This window comes from Gekko japonicus, unplaced genomic scaffold, assembly GCF_001447785.1.
Source record: "Gekko japonicus isolate JY-2015 unplaced genomic scaffold, Gekko_japonicus_V1.1 scaffold993, whole genome shotgun sequence".
Taxonomy (NCBI): domain Eukaryota; kingdom Metazoa; phylum Chordata; class Lepidosauria; order Squamata; family Gekkonidae; genus Gekko; species Gekko japonicus.
Window position 1 is genome coordinate 444,233 of NW_015168077.1, and position 24,223 is coordinate 468,455.

Genomic DNA, 24,223 nt, shown 5'->3' on the forward strand with positions numbered 1-24,223 from the left:
TTCTGCTGATACTTTCATTAATTGTTAACATAAGCTACTCTGATATCTCAGTAAGGACTAAGTTATTCTAAATTTATTTCTAGCCGATATACACACTGTAAAACATGAAACAGTCTTGACAGCACTTCTTAGTACAGACATTTCACTCCCTCATCACCAGAAGCTCCAGCTTGTTACCGGAATCAACACAGGAATGGGCACTTGATAGACCAAGGCCTAGATCCATACCACCAATCCATACAATTCATTCACAAAGTCTACAAGAAGGCAGCATGACTATCTCACCATTTTGGATCTTTCTGTCCATGAGAAGCATTGAGAGGTTGTGTCTTAACGCCATAAGGACTAGAAACCTGGAACAGGTAGAAAGGCATAGAATGTGGAGAGGCTCCTGGATTTTTTAGTTAAGGAGAACCTTAGCCACTACTTAACCTTAATGAATTTCTATCAGAGAGATATGTTACAGTATAGGCAGCAGCTTTCTGATGACATGCAAGAATATGTTCACAGAAGGAAACTCAATCTGTGTGTAAGCATAAGATATGTTTAGTGAGTAGCACTGATTACTTGATTTCAGATAGTGGTTCAAAGGTTATGCAATACACAGTTAAAATGTTGTTACCAGGGCATGTATTCATAATCTAATGCTGGGTTAATCAGATAACAGCACACAAACAGATTTACACCCGTCTTAACCCATTAAATTTAATAGGCTTATAAAGGTGTGACTGTACTTGATACTGTCACAGTACAATCCTAAACAGATTTATCTGGCCTCACACTAGCTCTACCAAATTTGTCAAGATAGGATGACACACCAAGTGGATGAAACAAGTTTACTTACACAGTAAGGTGAGTACCATTTGGCAACCCTACCCAATTCTCAGGACTCCTTCACTTTTATAGACTCTAGTCCAGGGCCTAGAATCACTGCCACACAACCCAACTTCTTCAGAGGGGTTAAGTAAATTCTTCACCATCTACTAGTAAGAGCTTTACCACTAGGGAATGAATTGCTGGACCACTTCACACAAACAAAAGAGAAGTATATCTTTTAAAACTGTGTAAGTAAACTTGTTTCATCCACTTGGTGTGTCATCCTATCTTGACGTATTAGTGGAATTGGGTGTCCCCAATTCTGAATTGTCTGGACTTCTCATATTTGAAAAAAATCACAGAAAAAAATTAAAATGCAATGCAGTCTCAACATTTGCTAACTCTGCAGTAGTCATGTGTCCCCCCGCATTCCCATTTATAGTTCCAGGAAGAAGAAAAAAATGTTTCAAACTAATCTGGTGTCAGATTAGATTATTTTCTTAAATGGAAACCCATGACATGTTGCCATGACAAGGCAATCGATAATACATTCTCTCTGACCCAGAGAGGGGATAAAACTTTCTCCTTACTAAGTTAACTCCATCAGAACTGGAGTTTCTGACCTAAAAAGCAATCTATCCCTAGAAGCAAAATGAAGTATTTTAGTGAATACATTAGAATTCGAAATTCCATTTCAATGTAGTTAGCTAGATTTAAAAACAAACAAAATTAGGTTCCCAAAAATCCTTCAGACTTAAAATCAACTTTCTGTCATCTTGTCCAACATTGTTATAGCTCTCACTCTACTAGTGTGTCTCCTTCCCAAGAAAGACACCCAGATTATAGAAGGAAGTGTGAGTGTATCCTTGATGCATCTAGGGTGACCTGGGGGTGGGAACACAGAAGCTCAGGCCATCAGAGATGTTGTGATGGTGGCAAATGGGGTTCAATGTGGCCAAGTGCAAAGTGATGCACATTGGAGCTAAAAATCCTAACTATAAATACACGTTGATGGGGTCCGAACTGGCAGAGACTAACCAAGAGAGAGATCTTGGAGTCGTAGTAGATAAGTCACTGAAAATGTCGAGACAGTGTGCGACTGCGATAAAAAAGGCCAATACTATGCTGGGGATTATTAGGAAGGGAATTGAAAACAAATCAGCCAGTATCATAATGCTCCTGATAAATGGGAGTACCAGACCACCTCACATGTCTCCTGAGAAACCTGTATAAGGGTCAAGAAGCGACAGTTAGAACCGGATATGGAACAACTGATTGGTTCAGCATAGGAAAAGGAGTACGACAAGGATGTATATTGTCACCTTGCTTATTTAATATATATGCAGAGTACATCATGCAAAATGCTGGCCTAGATGAATCACAAGCGGGAATTAAGATTGCTGGGAAAAAGATCAACAACCTCAGATATGCAGACGATACCACTCTAATGGAAGAAAGTGAAGAGGACCTAAAGAGCCTCTTGCTCAGGGTAAAAGAGGAGAGCGCAAAAGTGGGCTTGAAGCTCAACATAAAAAAAACTAAGATCATGGCATCCGGCCCCATCACTCCTTGGCAAATAGAAGGGGAAGTCATGGAAGTAGTGACAGACTTCACGTTCCTGGGATCCCAGATCACCGCAGACTGTGACTGCAGCCATGAAATTAAAAGACTCCTGCTCCTTGGGAGGAAAGCAATGGTGAACCTAAACAGCATGATAAAAAGTAGAGACATCACCCTGCCAACAAAAGTCCGCATGGTCAAAGCAATGGTATTCCCAGTAGTCATGTATGGCTGCGAGAATTGGACTATAAGGAAGGCCGAGTGCTGAAGAATAGATTCTTTTGAACTATGGTGCTGGAGAAGACTCTTGAGAGTCCCTTGGACTGCAAGAAGATCAAATCAGTCAGTCTAAAAAGAAATCAACCCTGACTGTTCCCTGGAAGGCCAGATAATGAAACTGAAGCTCAAATACTTTGGCCACGAAATGAGAAGGGAGCACTCACTGGAGAAGACCCTGATGCTGGGAAAGATTGAAGGTCAAAGAAGACGGGGACGGCAAAGGATGAGATGGTTAGACAGTGTCATAGATGCAACGAACATGAAATTGAGCCAACTTCAGAGGACAGCGGAAAGCAGGAGGGCCTGGCGGGAGATGATCCATGGGGTCGCGAAGAGTCGGACTCGACTGTGCAACTGAACAACAACAACAAAATGCGGGAAAGTGGGTGGGAGCAGGGGTGGGGACACTGGTAGTAAAAAGTTGCTTGGGAATGGGGTGTATGGACCTGCACCACTTGCTATTGCTGTAGCAGGGGCTCATTTGCTGCTGGTATTATTAAAGGACAGCGCAAGAGTGCTATTTAAACATATGCTAGGGTTGGCCTTGCTTGCTCAAGATCACAAGCTATGAGTAGAGACAAGGGCCAAGTGTCCTTTGGTCTTGCACTTCTGGCTACACTCAGGCTTAATACCTTCCACAGGAAAGGAAGCAGAAGTTCAGCATGGATTTTCTACTGTGAGTAGATGTGTTTCTAAGATTTCCTTCCCAAGACCCATCTGAATTTTGTTTTTAGCTTAATTATCATTAGTTAATGCAGCTCCTTGGAAAAAGCCTTTGTAGAGTTAGCAATATTATTAACAAAAAGGGATAGGTGGAAACTGACAACTAGCCAATTAAATAAAGGACTAGCTCTTTCAGAACATGCAGTAAGGAAAAATGGAAAAGCCTATACTAGTTGGAAATCTGTGTTGCTTTCCTCTATAGCTTGTGATTGTGCCCAGCAATTTAGTTGTTCATGGGGGGGAGGGTTGCATCAGTGCTTAGTTTTTGTGGCCCTTTCTTACATGCCCATGGAAATGCCGATCACTACTTTGGGGTCAGGTAGCAATTTTCTCCAGGCCAATTTGTCCAGGGATCCTGGAAGGACCCCTCCCCCTCTTCTGGGCATAGAGCAGGGGTTACTGGGGACATGGGGGAGAGGTATCTGTGAATTTCCTGCATTGTTCAGGGGGTTGGACTAGATGACCCTGGAGTTCCCTTCCAACTCTATGATTCTAAATACTAAAACACCAAAAATACCAGAACACTGTGGGGATGGGAGTGGGGGACACCAAGCAAAGCAGCACATAGCAGTAAAGGAATGTAGAGGAAATAATTCATTAGATGTTTTACTGAAATCAAATGGTTTTCAGTATTAAAAAACCCCACAGTGATAGATGATGCTCTAAGAGGACTCTAATCCATATGCAAGGGCATATTCTTCAGCTGTTTCCTTAACCTAAGAAGACAACGCAACCATGAGTAGGATTTCTTCAAATCATCTTTGTACATGGATAGAATCATGGTGGTGAAGGTAGTCCTTGAAGATTCTAAGCCATACAAGGTTTCAAAGGTGCTTTGAATTGGGCCCATAAAAATCATAGGTGGCATGTCCGCTTCAGTAACAAAAGACACTCCTGATCATAGCTGCTACTTGGACACCCTAGAGCAAAGACCTTGCTTGATCAGACTGAGAATCTATTTAGTTCAACATCTCATTTCCCACAAGAGCCCACCACATAGTACTGAGAAGCCTACAAGCAGAGAGGAAAACGGCAGCATCCACTCCACGTCATAGTCTCCATCTGGTATTGAGAAGTACACTGCCTCTGAACAATGATGCACTTTGCTAACATTGAACCCTCCAGAGCTCTTATTCCACTGTGTATTCAAATTCATCTCCAGGATTTTACCAGCCCAAATAATATGGCATCCTCTACGTATTGCCTCTGATACTGCTCATTCTCAGTACCAGATCACTTATGATCAAGAGCAATGGTACCAGTCCATTTTTTTTTACTCCCAAGTAAATTAGTCTGCGTTTCATACTACAGATACACAGGGAAAATGTGTCAAATTCTAATCCTAGTAACATCAGATCGTCCATGCTTAGACAGTCAAATGCCTGAAACAATTATTTCCAGTGTTTCACGTTTGCCGATGGCTATTCTTCCCAACTGTTGTTCCGTTTAGGGGTTGGATTTCTTAACCTTCTAATGTAATTTTTTTCAAACCAGTCCTTTGCCTAAAGACAAGGATAAAAAGACATACAAACACGAGAGCTTGATTTCTTCTTCTCTAATATTCTGGTTTTATCTAAGCCAATTCTATAGCCACTGGAAACTGATGTTACATCAGCTCTCTAAAAAGTAATTCACAAGTCATAATTTGTACAGTGTAATTTTACCCAGACGTGTAACAACATCCCTTTGAAACACAAAAGAACAGTTATTAGCGTTACCTTAATTTATTTATGAAGAAGATTAGGAGCCAAGACAGCTCACCTCCCCACCCCAAGCATTTGTTTACACGAAGTAAGTGCTGTTGTTCTCTGGTTTCCTTTGAGTTCTAAGTGTACCTATGATCAAAGCAGCTTGTGGAGTAGACATGTCACTCCCCTGCATAGTCTACAATAAGTCTACAACTCCAGCCTGCCTTTTTAAAGAACTACAAGATTTTAAAGAAGGGGAATTTCAACTACCCGAACACTACAAGATTGCTTTGTGGTTCTTCAGTAACAGGGGGAAATTCTTTAATGGTAGTTAAAATTGAAAGAAGGTACGGGAAGAAGTAACTATATGCTAAACAGGACTCTAGTCCAACCAGGAAGTTTTAGATCCTCATTGGCTGCAATCACATGCGTCTTTAGATCCGACATAGCTGTGAATGCCTGACAGAACTAAAGGGAGCAATCAGACAGCAGCATCTGGGAAGCGTCCCGCAGTCATTGGGAAGCAGAGTAAAAAGACACCAGAGAAAGTCCGGCACTAAACGGGTTCCGAAGGGCCACGGATGGACTTTCCCCTGTCTGATTGCGCAAGCAGGCTCTCATGCCATCGGGATGGTCTGATCAGGCCATCCCGACTCGGTGCCGTTTCCCCCCCCCTTCTTCACAGTATGCTCATCATCACATAGTCCATAGGGGGCCCTCAGTGTGGAGGTGTGATTCCTCGTTTATGCACATGGGAAACAAATGGCCACACAGTGACCGGGCTGCACCCACAGCTACAAAAGGGATGTGTGATCTCGCAACTGCATGTCAAATTCCTCCTGAGATAATAGCCTCGCTTCCCCTCCGCTCCAACTGGTGCGTGTGACAGCAAGTATTATTCAGCAACCTAGGTCACAAATACCACAACTATGGCAAGAGGGGTGGGGACTCACTTCGGGTTGCCAACCTCCACATGATGGCTGGAGATCTCCTGCTATTACAATTGATCTCCAGGTGGCAGAGATCAGTTCATCTGGAGAAAATGGCTGCTTTGGGACTCTATGGATACCCCACTGAAGTCCCTCCCGTCCCCAAACCCTGCCCTCCTCACGCTCCACCCCCAATATCTCCGGGTATTTCCCAACCCAGAGCTGGCAGCCCTAGATTCATTCCCAACAGGGGATGGAGCGGAGCATGAGCATCTCCAGCTCTCTTCACTGTGGATAGGAAGGAGACTGCACAACATCAGCTGTGGCCTTTTGTTTCATAAGCTGATCTATGAAGAAAACACTCAAACTACCTTGAACATATCTCTAGGAGTGTCTGTCACCACTTATAACAAACTTGGATATTGCATAAGCACTGAGAAAGGAAGTTCATGCAACTGAGGACCAGGGAGAGGAAAAAATCTTGTACCTTCTAAGGCACAGTGTGCCAACTTCATGGAAAAGACCCAAAGAATGCCTATGTGATTGGATCATTTAAATAACCTCACAGCACTACAGGAGTGACTTGTAAATATATGGTTCCCATGTGGCTAAAAGAATGTGTAAAGACCATCCGACTGAGTGTGGAATCTGATCAAGTCTCTCCTGCTGTTCAGCACAGATGGGAGTGAGCTATATTCCCAAGGCAACCAAGTTGTCGTATCCTAGATTTCTGAATCTGATGATTTGCATACAGTTTACACATTGTTCATTAAGCTAACGAAACGGGGCCCCAAGGAAACTGGTCTCTTTATCTACTCGAATGCTGCAAGGCCCTCAATCATTCCTTTCAATTACATAGAGGACTAAAAGAAATTCTAGCTTTAAAAAATTAGGGGAAAATACTGCTGTGAATAAACACTGTTGAAAACCCATGGCTAGAAAGAGAGATGTTGCAAGTAAAGCTCCAAGTAACATTTCAGGAAGTCTAGTGTCCATTTCAGCAGGCTCTTTTCACTTATTCCCAGTTATAAATCATACAAGAGGCTGCTACTCTGACCTGATGACAATTTCTCATTTTGCTCCATTACAAAAGAAAGGAACATCTCAATTTTCTTCACCTCTGCGGCTTGAAAGCAATTTAGTCCTTATGGCAGTTTATCGCCTCATTAAGAGATAGTTTGTCATGTCAGATTCTGGACTGTAGTCTCCTTTGCAATCTAAATACTGTTTGTAACATGAGAGACACATCAATTGGGAAAAAAATGGAAAGCATAAACTCTCTCCAATAATGTTTCCAAATGCTATACTATCTGGAAGCCAGTAACATCTCGGCTGTTGCCATATTTTTGAACAATATAGCAAGCCTACTGTTAACAGTCAGACCCCTCCTCTCACTGAGGGACAGTTTATAACTAGCTAATCATTAACACCCTTTCTACTATATCATCTGAAATATCATAAATGCAATACACTGCCAGGCCAAAAATGACACAAAATGGATGCCAGCAAGAGACAAGTCTGGACATATAGTTTAGAAGTGTGAGAAAGAACGATTGGCTAGCTAATGACCTTCTCCCCATCCTAGAAACATACAAAACACAGGATAATGGGTCTCCCAAGAAAACTATCTCCTCACCTTGGATTAACCTCATCCACACCCGCCACTTTGTGATCAGCCCGCCACTGTGTAATCAGATGCAACCGTGGGTGAGTCGGGGGAGGGTTGGCTGTGTATTTCCGGTGTGCTTCAACGAGGGATCGATGATTTGCATCTCTGCACCAAGTGCTCCCTATGCAGTGTGCGATGATGCACATACCAAAATCGGGAAAAAACCGACATGGAGTCAGGATGGACTGATCAGAACATCCCAATGCCATGGAAGTGCGCTGGCACGATCACACTGGAAAAAGTCCGTTCCTGGCCTGTAGCAAACCCATTTGCTACTGGGTTTTCCCTGGTGTCTTTTTACTCTGCTTCTGCAGCGGAGCAAAACAGGTTGCCAACAGAAGCAGGACGCTTGGCAGATGTTGGCAATGGATCGCGCCCTTAAAATCCACCCAGCTTTCACACCTATGGCATAGCTAATTGTGCGTGTGATCGTGCCCTAAGTATGGCAACCCACTCCATAGCAGAGTGTGTGTGTGTTCTCAGCACCATACCTCACACTCCCAAATCCACTTGAGTCCTCTCTTCTTTGCTCTGTGAAATCCTGATCGTTTTACTGCTGCCTCCATGGACCACACTCTTCAAGACTGTTAAAGTATAGCCTTCCCCAGAGGTCAATTCGGGTGGGATTGCGGGGGATCGCCGTTCCCCCGGGTGAGGTGTGGGGGTGGGGCACACGATGAAGCCCCGCCCCCTGCTTCCGGCGGCCCCACTTCTGGCCCTCATTCAGCCAGGAGGAGGCAGGAGAAGAGGGAGGGTAAGTTGCTTCCTCCCTGCCTCTCCCCACCCTGCCTGCCTGGGGCCAGGGAGGGCCTTGGTGGGGCTTCCTCGAACTCCTGCTGGCCTTGCAGGTCCACCGCCGGGCCCCTCATGGGGCTTGGCAGTGGAGCCGCAAGGCCGGCAGCGGCGGCAGCTGGGACCGTTGGGGGCGGGGGGGCTTGGCAGGGCTTCTCCGCACTCCCGGCAGTGGAGCCGCAAGGCCGGCAGCCGAGACCGTTGGGGGCTGAGGGGCCTTCGCGGGGCTTCCTCACACTCCCGCTGGCCTTGCAGGTCCACCGCCGGGCCCCTGATGGGGCTTGGCATCTGTGTATTTTCCGTAGCAATGTGGTCATCTGCCCCAATGCTTGGTTTATAGCTGTTTAATATAGCTGGTCTTGGTTTATAGCTGTTTAATATAGCTGGTCTTGGTTTATAGCTGTTTTTTCTCCCTGGAATTGCCTACCAATGTTCCCTCTAAGCTGTGGAGTCTTGTGAGCAAATTTCTACTTTGTGAGCCACTGGCATTAAAGCTGTGAGCGAGTGATTTGGCTACTGCATCAGTTAGTTTGCCTCTGGAGCCCATCTTGTCTCATCTCACTCACTCCCCCTCCCTATATATTATATAATCTCTCTCTGAGGAAATGGGAAGAGTCATGCTGCACCTAGCAAGGCAGAAGGCAGCCACTACCAGTAAATAATTGCCTCTTTTTAAACCTGTATTCAAATGCCCCCTAAAAGTCCAGCAAAATGGAGGCACCTGTTCACAGGGCATAAGGTGTTCCAAGAAAAGTGGTCCTACATCACATCTCTGTACTAACATCTGCTGGTGCCACTGTTTAGGAACACTTGGCCTCGCTTATGAGTACCAGCACTGAACTTTGTAACAAGAGACTTCATTACAACGACTACTACTATATTAGCATTCAGCAATATGAGTGAGGACCGGTTTACATGAAAGCAATTTGAAGCCTTTATATAAATACAAGAAAGGTGACCCGCGATACTCGCGGGGGGGGGGAGAGAAGAGCTCCACGCAGAGCAGGAGGAGGAGGAAGCAGCAGCAGCAGCCGGTAAGCCTCCCCCCCATCCCCGGACACCAGCGGCGTGGCCTGAGTGGCTGCCAGCCACCCTCCCTCCCCCAGGCTCCTTCACCCCCCTCCCTCAGGCTCCAGCAGCGACGCCTGAGTGGCCTTGCCAATCTCCTTCCCCACCCCCCCGCTCAAGCGGCGAGGCCTGAGCCCCGGGGACATGCTAGTTATAGTGCAAATCTATTATTTTGCTTTACAGTCTGGCAAGTCCACCAACGGGAGGGGAAGAGAGAACACAGACACAAAGAGATGCTCTCATCTCCTGGCTCCCAGTAAAACCACCCTAGCATAGCATATCATTATGCTTTAATAGCTGTTTTGCAAGTTATTTCATTGTTTATATTTACAAGTTTGTCCCATTAGGGAGACTGTAGTCTGTTGTTGGGCAGTCTTGGGACCTCCATACTGAAGGAGAAAAGCAGAGTGGTATGGAGGAAGAAAGATAGAGCAGGGGTTACAAGAGGGATACATTAATAACATCCAGGGGTTGTTTTGTAGAAAAAGAGCTAGGGGAACTCATTAGCATAACTCATTAGCATATGCCACACCCCCTGACATCACCGGAAGTGTGTCATAAGGCCACACCCCCTGACATCACCGGAAGTGTGTCATAAGGCCACACCCCCTGACATCACCGGAAGTGTGTCATAAGGCCACACACCCCGGTCCCAACGGTCCCGGCCGCCGCCGCCAGCCTTGCAGCTCCACTGCCGAGCCCCATGAGGGGCCCGGTGGTGGACCTGCAAGGCCGGCGGGAGTGCAAGGAAGCCCTGCCAAGGCCCTCCCTGGCCCCAGGCAGGCAGGGGTGGGGAGAGGCAGGGAGGAAGCAACTTACCCTCCCTCTTTTCCTGCCTCCTCCTGGCTGAATGAGGGCCGGAAGCGGGGCAGCCGGAAGCAGGGGGCGGGGCTTCGTCATGTGCCCCGCCCCCGTACCTCACCCGGGGGAACTGCAATCCCCCGCAATCCCCCTGAAATTACCTCTGATAACATCTGATTTAACAGTCCTGCCCGTAGCAAGTTTCAAAACGTATACAAATATTTTCATTCTAGGGATGCCAGGCTCCAGGAGGGGGTGGGGGATCCCCCGATTTTTCCTGCTTCCCCACAGCCCCGTTTAAAAAGAGTGGGGGACATGCGCACTTGCCCTCCAAGCAGAAGCAAGGGGCTGCCTGAGCCTGCCCTGCAAGTGGCAAACTCACCATTTCCATGGCAGGCTCGTTTTACACAGGGGCCACTTAACCCTGCCCTGGAAGCAACAAACTTGCCACCTGCAGGGCAGGTGCATGTGGCGCCTGCTCTTTTGAAACAGCAGCCCTCCACTTCTGCCCTGCAAGGGGCAAAGTTTCCCTTTAAATGGTTGGGGGAAAGTGGGGGGGTATGTGTGTGAGGCGCTGCTTCCTTTTTAAAAATTTTATTTTAATTATGTTTTAGTTTAATTTATTTGCTTCCTTGATGTGATGATATCACTCTGTGTGATGTCATCATAATGGGGACAGCCCTGCCCCCTCCCAGCATGCCCCCAAATCTCCCTACCGGGGAGAAAATGGAATCTGGAAACCCTATTTCATTCCTGCCAGCTTTCCAATGAAGTATCACTCTCAGTTTCTAAAGATAGTGGTCTTGAAAATGTAGGGAGCAGCACAGAATGTAATTGAGTGGACCAATAATGTTTTGAAATATTTATTTATTTATTTATTTCAATAATTTCAGTTTATATCCCCGCCTTGCTGGTGCAGCAATATCTGTTAATTCTACAGAATATCAGTTTCAGAGGACTTGGGGAGAGATTGGAATTGATCCAATATTTTCTATTAGTAAGATAAATGTTTCATTCTGTGAGTATTCAGTATAGCAGGTTCTGATCTAGACTCAAGACCAGCTTGATTTATGGATCTGCCGGGAGAGTGGAGAAAATAGACTTGGCAATATCTTTCATTAGCATTCAGATTTCAAGCCAAAGTAATAGGTACATAGTTGGTTCATTCAATGCAAAACCTACATATATGGCTCGAACTTATAACACAGAATGTATAATTGAGACCTGTGGATCGCTCACCTACACCTTCCACATTCTGCAACCCCTCCATGCTAAAGAGAATCCTGTGCTACTCAGGTTTGAGTAAATCTTACCTGACTCTCCTAATCCTTGCAAGGAAAATATCACGGTTGGGCCAGTAGTGAGAATGTTTGCAGAAACTGTTGCTCAAGATGAAGGAAACAGACAGGGTGTGTTGGCTTAAAATGGAGAATCCAGTACTATTTGCATCCTAACCTTTGTGGTATTTAATAAAAAAGTCATGCTTTGATTTGTAGAATCTAATTATTTCCTTCTTCAGCACAGAATAACAAGCCTCTTTACCTTTTTTTTGCTCACATTTCTATCTCAGATGCTGGGAAGGGGGGGGGTTGATAACTCAGACATGCTTCTTTTCCCTCAGAATGATATAACTGGGGCTATTTTTGGGCAGGAACGCACAGGAACGGAGTTCCGGCTCGCTCCCAAGTTGGCCACGCCCAGCAGGAACTCATTAGAATAATAGGCCACACCCAACAGCAGAAACTCATTAGGATTGGCTACATTAGGGGTGTGTGGCCTAACATGCAAAGGAGTTCCTGCTACAAAAAAAGGCCCTGGGTTTTGACAACAAACAAGGTAAACAGAATAACAAGCAAAAGGTGGGTGTGGCTGGATGACCACACTTCTGGTAACATGGGGGTGCAGCCTAATGTGCTAATGAGCTGTGCTGTCAGGGGTGTGGCCCAATATGCTAATGAGTTCCTGCTGTTGGGTGTGGCCTATTATGATAATGAGTTCCTGCTGGGCTTTTTCTACAAAAAGATCCCTGGGTATAACTGGTTTACAATCCCAAAATATAAATACCCTGGGGGCTTGATCCTGTTATTTTAGGGAAGGGAGACATACTTTGAACCATCAGAGAATGAAAAAAGACAGGATGCCCACCCTCGATTAAAGATGTGATATATTCTGTACCTTGGTTAGGTCTGCTAGGACCCCACCCCCAGGTCCTGTTGTTGGCTGCTGCTACAAGCAGTGGCAGAAGAATATATATTTTTTTAAAATGCAGCATTGTGTGCTTACTGGAAATGATGAAGGGTAGTTCTAGGAATCGTCAGGAACTCTATGGAAATCTTTTACCATATAGTTTCTGGTGATTCCTAAAGCTACTCTTTGTCACTTCCATTAAAAAAAAAAATCTCACACAATGCTGTGCCCTCCCAAACCCTCCCACCGATTGCCAAGAAACTGCCTGACAACCCTAATCCTGGTACATTTCAAGACTTCCTAACCTCAGCAAACTGTTTCTATATATCTACCTGCCTGCCTTTGTAGAGACACTATGAGGTCAGTGGGCACTGATTTTTGCCATAAATTGCAGGGCAGAAAGTGGGAACAAGGCACCAGCCTGGCCTGTTACGCCTGGTCTTTACTTCTGGCAAACTGCAATATGCCCTAGAATGCTACACACTGCAGGGTAAAGGTCATTAATGGTGGATAAGGTATCTCCCTGCTGAGACTGCCTGCTGAATTTGCCAAGGAAGCCCAGGATTACCTAGAGCACAATTTGAAAACCACTATCTATATGCCCAGTGTCTCTGCTAATAAATCACCTTTTAAGCATCAAGTGAAACACCATAGACTTTCATCACAGCTACACAAAGGGTGCGTTCAGATGGCTCTTTAGATATGTGCTAGGCACGACTGCCTCATGGATTTAAATGTAATCTCCAGACATCAACATCTGGGAAATGTCCATCTTCCGTGAGCATCCCATTTTGCCACACCTCAGAGCCATACTAAAAAGATACTACTTTAAATCTGGAATTTTTGGTTCCAATGGGCCACTCACAGACTTTCCCCCATCTGATCGTTTCAGCGTGCAATTAAAAATGGAGCCCGTTCAGGATGGTCTGATGTCAGACCATTTTTTTAAAATCTTGATTCTGCACATGTGTGGATAAACAAGGCTGCGATATCATGCCTATGCGCAAAACATTTTTTTTTTAAAAAAAACCCACTGCACGCGCCTCCTTCAGTGGACGCTGTCTAGACGATCCACAGCGGAAGCAGCACGCGGTAAGGCGATTCCCCCGAGGGATGTCTGGTCGTACGAGGATGGATTTAAAAGATTGGGATCAAATTTGAGCCGGCATAATGGTGGGATTAGCTGTACGTCTGAATGCACCCATATACTACTTTGGGGAAAAAACACCTTATCTCCAAAAAAGAGGGGGGAATGGGAGTTACAATCATCAAATGAAAAAGGTGCATTACACTCTTATGCTTTATTTTAAGGATTATTTTTGTGAAGTTTTGTATTAGCATTCCAAAACTGCAATATGGAATAGTTTACACATTTGAATTCCCCCCCCCCCAAAAAAAACAGGCATTTAGTTAAACAGACAGATAAAAGTGTCTTACGGCTAGAAATGCAGTAAGCCAGCTTGCAATTGATCTTCCTGAATAGTTGTTTGTTGAATGGCCAGAGAACTAGTGTGCAGAGCTGGATGAAGTTGATTATAAGTCCTGATACTATAAATATATAACTGATAAGAAGGTGGGAAATGAACTGAGACTTCAGAAACCCAATGATGTCCATGGTTTAAGGCGGCAAGGCAAAGCTTCCAGAATGAAGGTAATCCAGGGATTCTGAAAAGTAACTGCAAAGAGAAGAGAGATTATTAGAAAACTGTTTGTTTTTAAAATGTTAGATACTACAGTTAATCTTCTTCTCTAGCAAAGGTCATAAAATTATTTCCATTTCATTCCCATGGCAAGGGAAGACAGGCAAAATAGGGACAGTGGGAGAAAAGAATTTTCATTCTGAAGATTTTCATTCATAGCAACTCTGGGTTGGGAAATACCTGGAGATTTGGGGGGGGGTGGAGCCTGAGGAGGGTGGGGTTTGGGGAGGGGAGGGACTTCAGTGGGGTATAATGCCATACAGTCCACTTTCCACAGCAGCTATTCTTCCAGGTGAACTGATCTCTGTTACCTGGAGATCAGTTGTAACAGCAGGAGATCTCCAGTCACCACCTGGAGGTTGGCAGCCCTAATTTATACCCTACCTTTCATGGGAATTCAAAGCTGCTTACATCATAGGTTGAGAGTATGTGACTGGTCCAATGTTTCTCAGCAAGCTTCCTTGGCAGGGTAGGGATTCAAATAATAGTCTCCCAGATCCTAGGCTAGCACTCTAACCAGTACACTATGCTGGCTCTCCCAAGTCAAAGAAATTACATCAGATCACAGAAGCGGAGTTTAGAATCCTACTCCTAGTCTCATTTGTTAGCTTGGGACATATAAACTTGTATCACACCAGGTTAAACTTTACCCTTTTAAGGCTAAGATCCAAAGGATGGGTCCGTAATATGAAGAACTACACGATGCAGAGCAGGAGATTTGCTTGTACTCTTCACTGCAGCAGTTTCTTTTGCTAATCAGACAAGGTGTACTGAAAACTGCTCAGAGGTTTGTGTTTGGGGGCATTAGGAAATAACTGATGCTGAGAAAACTGAAATGAAATTCCAGCTACACAGGCAGTTCTCATCTTCGGCTTCTAAGTAGTTAGAACAACTGGTTTCTATGTCTCTCCCCCCCCCGTCCATGGCTGTGGAATATCTTCGCTGGCCACTGGAGGAGAGTGGGCTGGGAGGTGGAGAAAGATACAAGCCACGCTTGTCACCTTCTCCTCTCCTTCTCTCCCCAAGATTCCCCTGCTGATTTTGGTACCCTAAGTCACCACACCTGAGTGGTGAACCAGCTCTATATGTTATATAAACAGTATTCAGATATATGGAGATGGGCACTTAATAGCAAAGAAATCAAAGAATGCTAGTTAGAAATCAACCCACAGAATGAGCCCTCCTATTAACTCTGGAGTTGTATAGAAAAATTGCTTTCTGCTTTCTATATCCACATGCCTTCTCCAGTGATGTCTTTTGATAACATGCTGTGTCTTGTTTCCTGTTGCAAGCCAAATGGTGGGGGCCACATGGCCTCAATAGCCATGCCATAAACCCACATTCTTTCACACTTTCATGCCAAACACCAGACCTCATGGCTACACTTTCTGGCCTACGTGCGACCAGTCACGTACAAAATGAAGTAGCTGGAGTTTGGGTCAGCTGACTGCAGGCAGGGTCTCCAAACTTCCAGCCAATCCCACAAACCTGATGTTAGCAACCATGGCAACCAACAATTGGGCACACCCATACCCACTCGCAATTGGCTAATAGCCACATCTAATTTGTGACTGGAATTGGACTATAATTGTTTGATTCCTATGGGAATGAGCTCTCTCTTGCTCTTGTTCTCTTAGCTCTCACTTCCTTCTCTTGTCGTTGCCTGTTTTATGACACCTGGAAATGCTGCCTCTTGAGAGACAAAGAGTTGCTTTGTGACTTGGAGCACATGTTGTGCAGAGATGGGATTCCTACTCAAAATCCCTTGGTGCTACCTGGATTATCACCATGGACAATCTTGAACTCTTGGATGCTATCCTGATCTTGGTAACTATGAATCTTTAATGTGTAGTTAAGGCAAATTGCCCTAGCCTTTGTTATTTTTGTAATCTTTTATAGTCTGTTGCTGTGCTCTGTACTGAATAAAGATCCTCCTGATTGCTAAATTGGTTTTGATGTTGTAATTGAATTCCAAGCCTAAATCTTGTGGCCTAAACCCTCACCATATACGCTACTATTGGAGAGTAAAGTGTGCACCTCTGGATAGAGTTGCTATTGTGTTAAATCCCAGGTGCTAACTAAGGGTTTGGAATCTCTCCCTTAGGAAAGGCAAGGACTAGTTAAAAGAGGTTCTGGTGGCACGTTGTTCTGAAACCAGAGAGGGTATAGACCATCTCATGGTTTGTTGTTTAATGTACTGTAAAAGTACAGGGTTCCTTCCCATTCCTGGACTGGCCTGGGTGGGCTAACCCTGTACAGAAGTTCTCACTATATGGACAGTATGCACTGCTAAGAGAGCAAGAAGAGGAACTGCTGAGTACCCTAAGATGGTGGAATCTTGAGAAAAAGATGACATAGTAGAGCCCTAATGAAATCCACTGCTTTATGCTAAAACTTTGTTAAGTTCAATCAGTAGTAATGGATTTAACACAATACCCAATACACTGTTGAAGTAAATGGAGGAATGACTTGAAATCTGTTGCTCTTCAGTTAGGCACTTATTTCCATCTACAGTTTAATACACTTTTAAGAAAAACTAAACATGTAATTAGTATCCCATGAGTATTTTAAAAGGAAAACCAATTGTTCTAATTGTTTAAAATGTCATTTCATTTCTAATGAAAGAGCAGGGAGTGAGGGTGTCATTTTGGAATAAAACTTTCCCTCTCCTAAGTGTAATCAGCGGCACTTTAAAGCATCTCCTGAATTACTAGGCGGCTCAGCTGCAAACATGATTAGACTCAGTTTCTGTTATTGACAGGGATGTACAGAATTACTGTACATACAAGACCTTGGTTTGTTTCTGTTTTTTTGCCTAGAAAGCTGGTTGCATCAGTGGACACTTAATTTACAATAGCTAGAAAACAAATCCATCTGTGGACATGACAACTTGCTTCAAAAGCATATTCAAAAGCACCTGCATAATATCCATTTATAGCTCAGCAGCTATTTCTGGCAGTCTTTCCTGAATAAATGCCAGAAAATCTGCTTCTTACTTTATTTAATAAAAAGTGTAAAATACTTTCTTTTCTAGTAAGTAAATGTCCAAAATGCCACCTTGTGACAGTTGGTACAGGATTTATAAAAGGAATAATTAAAGCCGAGTAGAGCATTTGTGCAGATTACTATTTATTTCCCTCGAAATAACCCTGGAAACTCCTTATTACATAGATTTGCTGGCACAACATGACAACAGCTGCAGATAGGTGGGGCCTTAAAGTCTCCTTGGAGATTCTGTCAAGCCTTGCTTCTGCACAGCTCAAGAAGAGGTGTCTCCTTACTCTGGCACTGGGAGAAGGGCACCTGATATGCTCAGCAACCACTCTAGACTGCAGAAATTTACAAATCCTTATCACAGAGGGCTATATTAACCACAGGAATCAACAGCTACAGTGTGAGGGTATTTTGATCACACTAGTTTAACTACTGTGATCAGTTTGGCCAATCCTGCATCAATGCACATGGACAGAAAATGATTTCTTACATATTAATGAAATCTCTTATTTTTTAAAATGTTATAAACTGGCATAAGGATGGACTAATTTAAAGCAGTTGTTTCCAGTATCTGAATAGGTGCTTCCTGAAGCCTTTAGGAAACAAGTTGTTGTAGGTTCCTCTTGTATGTTTTGAGTAAGTAAATGCTTTGATTAAATGTTTTGATTATTTAGAATTTAACTGTCCTTGTTTTTGCTGTCCGTAATAAGTTAAGCTATAAACCTTGAGCTGCCATGCCAACTCACCAGTTTTTCTAGTGCATGAATAGTTTGCTCCCTTACTGCCAGATGAAGTCCTCCTGCCCCCCATACAATGGCAGGAATACGAAGGTGATGTTTAAAAAATCCTATTTAGTGCCTTCTAAGACCAACAAATGTAGACTTGTAGCCAACTTTTGCTCTAATTTTCAGCCAATGGTTTTCTAGATCTCGGAACACTGTCACTCTTAGATCATCTTTACTGTTTTTCCTTTCCGTCCCAATATCACCTCAGCCAGAGAAAAAGTGAACAAGCACATTTCCTTGTGCTTTTGTGCTATGTAATAGTTGAAACTAGAGGTTTTTAAAACACTGAATGGGTTTGCGGCTGATTAATTAAAAAGCTCTGGCAAATCAAGATACTAGGAAACTTCCATCTAATCTCATACACCTACCATCTAATCACACACAACTTCTATCGAATCATACCCAGAAGTCCCATGGACGAATGGGCCTTTTTTACCATCAAGTCACAGCTGACTTATGGTGACCCCGTGGGGTCTTCAAGACAAGAGACTTTCAGAGATGGTTTGCCATTGCCTGCCTCCGTGTCACAACCCTAGTATTTCTTGGTGCTCTCCCATATGACTGAACAGAACTGCAAACTAGAATATATGCAACTGCCGGGGGGCAGGTTCCTCCTTGGAGAGAAAAGGAGAATGTTGTTAGGTCCTGGGTTTGTATGCTAAGCCACATTCTACTTACACTGCCCAGCAAGCAAGCAGTACTAGACCAGGCCCTCGTGTGTATTTGTTCACAGTCCAGAAAAACAAAAAAAAAACAAAGGTTTCAAAAGTTTCACCTCCTGGTTTAGACTTCTGGAGCTGAGCTGCCAAGAAAAGTCTGTATATGTGGCAGACTGAGCCAGATTGGGGGGGGGGGGTAGCTCGCCAATAACTAGATTAACCATTACACTAGTCATATAGTCCAAGACTCACAGTTCCTCAGGTCAGTCATGAAGCCCACTGGCCGAATTTGGTGTAAACTAAAACAGTCCAGTGGCACCTTAAAAGTCTAACAACATTTATTCCAGCCTGAGCTTTTGTGGGTCAGAGATCACATCCTCAGATGCAATAAGGAGAGCAACCAAGAGAGTTTACCTTACTTTGCTAGGTTGTTGTGAAGAGTTAGAGACGGATCCTTGCATGCCACCCTGAGCTCCTTGGAGAAATGTAAAAAGCCATTTTTGAAAAGGAGAAAGTACAATGTGTGAAAGCTCCTTGGAATAGAAATGTTTTCAAGACCTAACATGCAAACAGCAAAAGGGAGTCAAGGATGGCTCCAAGACAGAAATCTGTACATCTGAACTATTTAGGATACAAGAGAAAAATATATTCAGTACAGAAGAATTCAAGAAAAGGATATATAGGCTCCGCTTCTTCTGACACTCTCACTAGCTGTAATCCATTTATTTTTAATTTATGCAATAAAGATGAGCTTTTCTCAATTTATTTTGGGATTTTTTTTAGCTCTTGGCCTTCAGTTCAAAGTTAAAACCCTCCCCTCCTCTTCACACCAGTCCTGCCCACTGGAAACTGGGAAATCTCTATCGTAACAACCTGTTGGTGGGATTCAAACCTTACCCAGCCAAGAGGGTGCTCTTTGGACTGGAAACTCTCATTTACAGAGTATTTGATATGCTATGAACTCTAGACTTCTGATTGTTAGGAAGACGGCAGTCTGATCCAAATCTTTTGAAGAAATTAATTCAGAAGAAAAAGTTAAGGGTAAGTTATATAGTAATTGTCAGGTTTGTATATTTGAACACCTGAACCTCTTTGAACTAACCATTCTGTGGCTCTAATTCAAGCTGCAGCTTTCATACACAGATTCATTCTTGAATTTTTTAGAGAAGAAAAAGTAGAGACTGAAAATACTCTTACCAGACAGGACTTCATTGAGTAGTTTGCTAGTTCGGAACTGTAGTATATTGTTCTAACACTGTCCACTGTGCTAGCAATAACAAAGAAACTTTATAGTTTCTTTGTACAGTATTATTTATAACCATCTCCCAACTTATTTGAGCTTAGTACAGGGTAACAAACTTTGCAAACAGACTGCTCATAAAAGATATATATCTATAAATATATTAAGGCTTTTGTTCATAAAATTGCCTGCATATAAAAGATTCCCAAGGACAGCTTCTGTTGAACCACAAGAGGACTTCTTATTTGTAGATGGTTTACTGGGGGGGGGGGGGGGGGTTGATCATGCAAGGCATCCCTGCTTTCAGTACAGCCCCACAAGCCTAACCCACATGTACCATAAGCCACTGTCTCCTGCAATGTGGTTCCCACATACGTGTTTCTTCCCAAAAGGAAAGTGCCCATCCTGGCTTCCCTCCAGGTTATTGAGACAGAATATGCTTCAAAAGACCCTATTAAGAATCACCTTTATGTCTACAAGGAGTACCCATGGATAAACAGCTACCTTTATTCTGTGATTGGCTGTCTTCGGGCAGCTATTACTTGTTTTCAAAATCTGAATGTGCCCAGAAACTCAACAAGGTTGGAAATCCCTGCCATAACCCATGAAACGCCTAACACTTTCATTGTCTTTTTATGCCATTGATGAAAAAGCCCTCTTCTATTAAAACCCAAAGCACAACAAATGTATTCCACTCAGGCAATCAGTGGAACCACCCACTACCACGCAAGGTCAAACAGTCCAGTCCCCAGAGACTCGACCAAAATAAAATAAAGTCAGTTATCTCTAACCTGATGAAGAGCTTTTGGACTCACCTTAAAAACAGGGAACAGCAATCCTGTAAAACAGTAAAAACCTTGGTGTCTCTGACAAGGGTAGTTGCTCTTTTATAGATAACCGTGTAGAAGATTTATGAATGACTCATGTTAATGATAGAGGGTGTGTCACTAGTGCCAGTTGCCCACTGTGGGTGGGAGATTTCCCCAGACATGATTCAACACCATTGCATAACAGCACCCGCCATGTCCCCACCCTCCTGGGCTCCCATCAGTTGCCACGTGGTTACCAGTGGCTGGCAACCCTACTTACACATCCTGGAACTCCTTTCCATGTAGTCAATGTTGTCTCAATCTGTCACTATACTGCAATTACTCTTGTACACATTAATTAGAACTTCCCTTCTCTGCTAGTTCACAAACATTCCAATTGTTGCAGAGGTGTTGTACTGATTTGTTACGAGAGCTGGATCTCACACAAATGTCACTTGGGTCGGGCCATGTGTGCCATAAAATGTGACACCAGGTACCAGAGATATAACTTTATAAAAGTGATTCCAGAACTGCGGGGTTGGAGCAGATGCGAATCCAGAGGTCATTTCAGGCCCTCATTCAGCCAGGAGGAGGCAAGAGAAGAGGGAGGGTAAGTTGCTTCCTCCCTGCCTCTCCCCACCCCTGCCTGGGGCCAGGGAGGGCCTTCGCGGGGCTTCCTTGTACTCCCGCCGGCCTTGCAGGTCCACCGCTGGGCCCCTCATGGGGCTCGGCAGTAGAGCTGCAAGGCCGGCGGCGGCGGCCGGGACCGTTGGGGGCGGGGGGTGTGGCCTTATGACACACTTCCGGTGATGTCAGGGGGTGTGGCATATGCTAATGAGTTATGCTAATGAGTTCCCCTAGCTCTTTTTCTACGAAACGACCCCTGTGCAAATCTGAAATCACTTCACTCTCCCATATATAGCACAGATGGGCTCACATTCTTGTGTATCTGAAGAAGTGAGTAGTGACTCAGGAAAGCTCATGCCTTGCCACAAATTTTGTTAGCTATTAGGGTACTACTAGACTCTTGCTCTTTTCCACTAATAAAGATCTCTCCAAGTGAAATAACGTGTTGATTTCAAACTAGGCAAAATCCACTTATGGCTAGTTATAATAATGAAACAGTTAAAAAAGCAAAGGGGTGAGGTTAATGTGAAGAACGGCAACCAGCGTGGTGGGAGGAGAGAGAGAGGAAGACGTGTTGAACTGGAACATATGGAATCCTAAATGTATTTTTAAATACTTAGCCATCTACTTCCAGTCATTAAACAATGGAGTCCAATTCAAGTGTTGTAGTTCCTATTCAGGGTCTTTTTGAAAGAAAATAAAATCCCAGATTGACACAGCGAAATCTAATCTAAAAAAAACCCTTTCCAGAATAAGCCAAACTAATTTCCTTTTAATTCCCCTTTCCCCGTATACCAAGGCATCTGTTTCCCTTCCTTTCTTTTAACCTGCATGTTTGTGAACAGACAACCCATACTAATCAGGTCTCAGAGTAAATAACAGAGCAGGGTGATCTCAAGGTAAATTCTGCTTGTCAGAAGAACCCCCCCCTCCCTCACATGAAACTGCCATATACTGAATCAGACCCCCGGATCAAAGGCAGACTGGCAGCAGCTCTACTCAGATTGGCAGCAGCTTTCCAGGGTCTCAGGCAAACGTCTTTCCCATCACCTGCTACCTGAACCTGGGACCTTCTGCATGCCAAGCAGATGCTCTACCACTGAGCCACAGATACAAGCATGGTAACATGCTTAATCAAGCGCTACCAAGGAGTGGTGGCAGGAGGGGGGGGGGATTCCAACCACACAAACAAGTTGAAAATGCCCTTTGCAAAGAAGAGCAAGCAACTTTCTCCTGAGTTGAGCTGACCTCACCTTCCCCTCCCAAGATCCTCCAATGCCAGCTGCAGATTATAAGAAGCCAGGCTCTCTTCCTACCCCATGAAAGAGAAGGAGGCAGTGGGGAGAGGAGAAACCTGATCTCAGCACTGACTTAGTGAAGGGGGGGGCTTTGCCAATCAAACCTGCCCAGACACCACAGCCCCCCCCATAAGCAGGGCCAACTCAGCGCCCTTTCAAGCTGCATTGCTAAATGGGAGAACATTGCTAAGCTTCATCAAAGGGATTGGGGGTGGGCCAAGACCATGGGGGTGTCAACATTCCCCAGCTTTCCAAACAAATGTGCTATAGAGGCACACAGGGCTTTGAGGGGAGTCTGGGGCCCAAGCAAGGCAATCCCGCCTGCCTCCAGATGATTTGCACACAGCTTCAGATGGAACGATTCTTCTCCCCAATGCCAATTGTAAACACATGGCCTTAGGCCCTCATGCCTTGCTCCCAAGGAAGCCAATAGAGTCGGGAGTGTTAACACAGCCATGAAAAATGTCCTGATGCCAGAGCCTCACTCCCATCCATCCCTCATTTGCCCCCTCTTGCTCTTTCCCTCCCCCTCCCTTCCTTACAATCTTAGTTGTAGCAAAGAATAAAGGAAGAGCAGGGGAAGGGGGGAGGAGACCTCCGTCAATGGAGAGAAGGAGGCTTGGCTTTGCTCTCTCCCTGCACACGATTGAGGGAGACAGGTGAAAGTGAGCCATGTAGCAGCCCCAGGGAAGGAAGCGGTAGACTAGAGAGCCAGTTGCTTGTGGGCCAGATACGAGCCCTGAGTAGGCTTGCCAAGCCCCCCCGCCCCAGAGGCCCGTTCCCCGCCGCTGGCAGATCGAGCCCCGGGGGGGACCCCACCCCGACGTGCACGTCACCCGGAAGTGATGCAACCACGGCGGGCATGCTGGGGGCGGAACCACGGTCATCCGAGGAAAAACTCTATGGGAGAGTGCCCAATTCCAAAATGTTATGAGGTTCTACAAAATGCTAAGTGATTCCAAGTCAAGTATCCTTTTCTGATTGAGGCAACTGTTACCCAATGGATGCTTCTTTCAAACACAAAGATGATGCCTCCTGGGGACGTCTGAAGCATCTCTTGCCTCAGTGAAGTGGAAGAAAGCTAGGATTAGCTCTTAGCTTTGGGTAAGAAGAAAACACATGCTAGGCTACATGTTAGTGGGTACCATGACATAGTCATCCGAGGGAAAACTCTATGGTTTTCCCTCAGATGATCATGGCCCCGCCCCCAGCGTGCCCGGCATGATTGCGTCACTTCCGAGTGACGTGGATGTGACGCACACGCACTCCAGCCGCCAGCTGAGAGTCCCCCGCTGCGGCGAGATTCGGACTTGGCAACCCTAGCCCTGAGCGGGCCAGTTCCAGCCCGTGGGTCATGCTTGACAGCCCTGGTTTAAGGTATCACAACATCTGCTTACTTCTAAAACTGTGCCTTTATTGCCTCAGGAAGACAGAATTTGCTGTGATACATTTCAAAGTTTTTGCTGATAAAATGTTCCAAATATGTTCTGCAGTAGAACAGCTAGATTCAAGACCAACAAGATTTTGGGGGTATAAGCTTTCAAGATTCAAAGCTCCTAAAGGGGGCTCTGAGAGAACTGCTCTGAGAGAACTGTGACT

At 44.7% G+C, this 24,223-nt stretch overlaps 1 protein-coding gene across 1 annotated transcript in view; it reads right to left on the reverse strand.

Moving 5' to 3' along the window:
* AGPAT4 (1-acylglycerol-3-phosphate O-acyltransferase 4) overlaps positions 1 to 24,223 on the reverse strand; it is a 120,055-nt gene that overhangs the window by 78,213 nt on the left and 17,619 nt on the right. The window contains 1 exon segment of the mRNA XM_015414654.1: positions 13,950 to 14,188. Coding sequence (XP_015270140.1) covers positions 13,950 to 14,127 — 178 coding nt within the window. The 5' untranslated portion in view covers positions 14,128 to 14,188.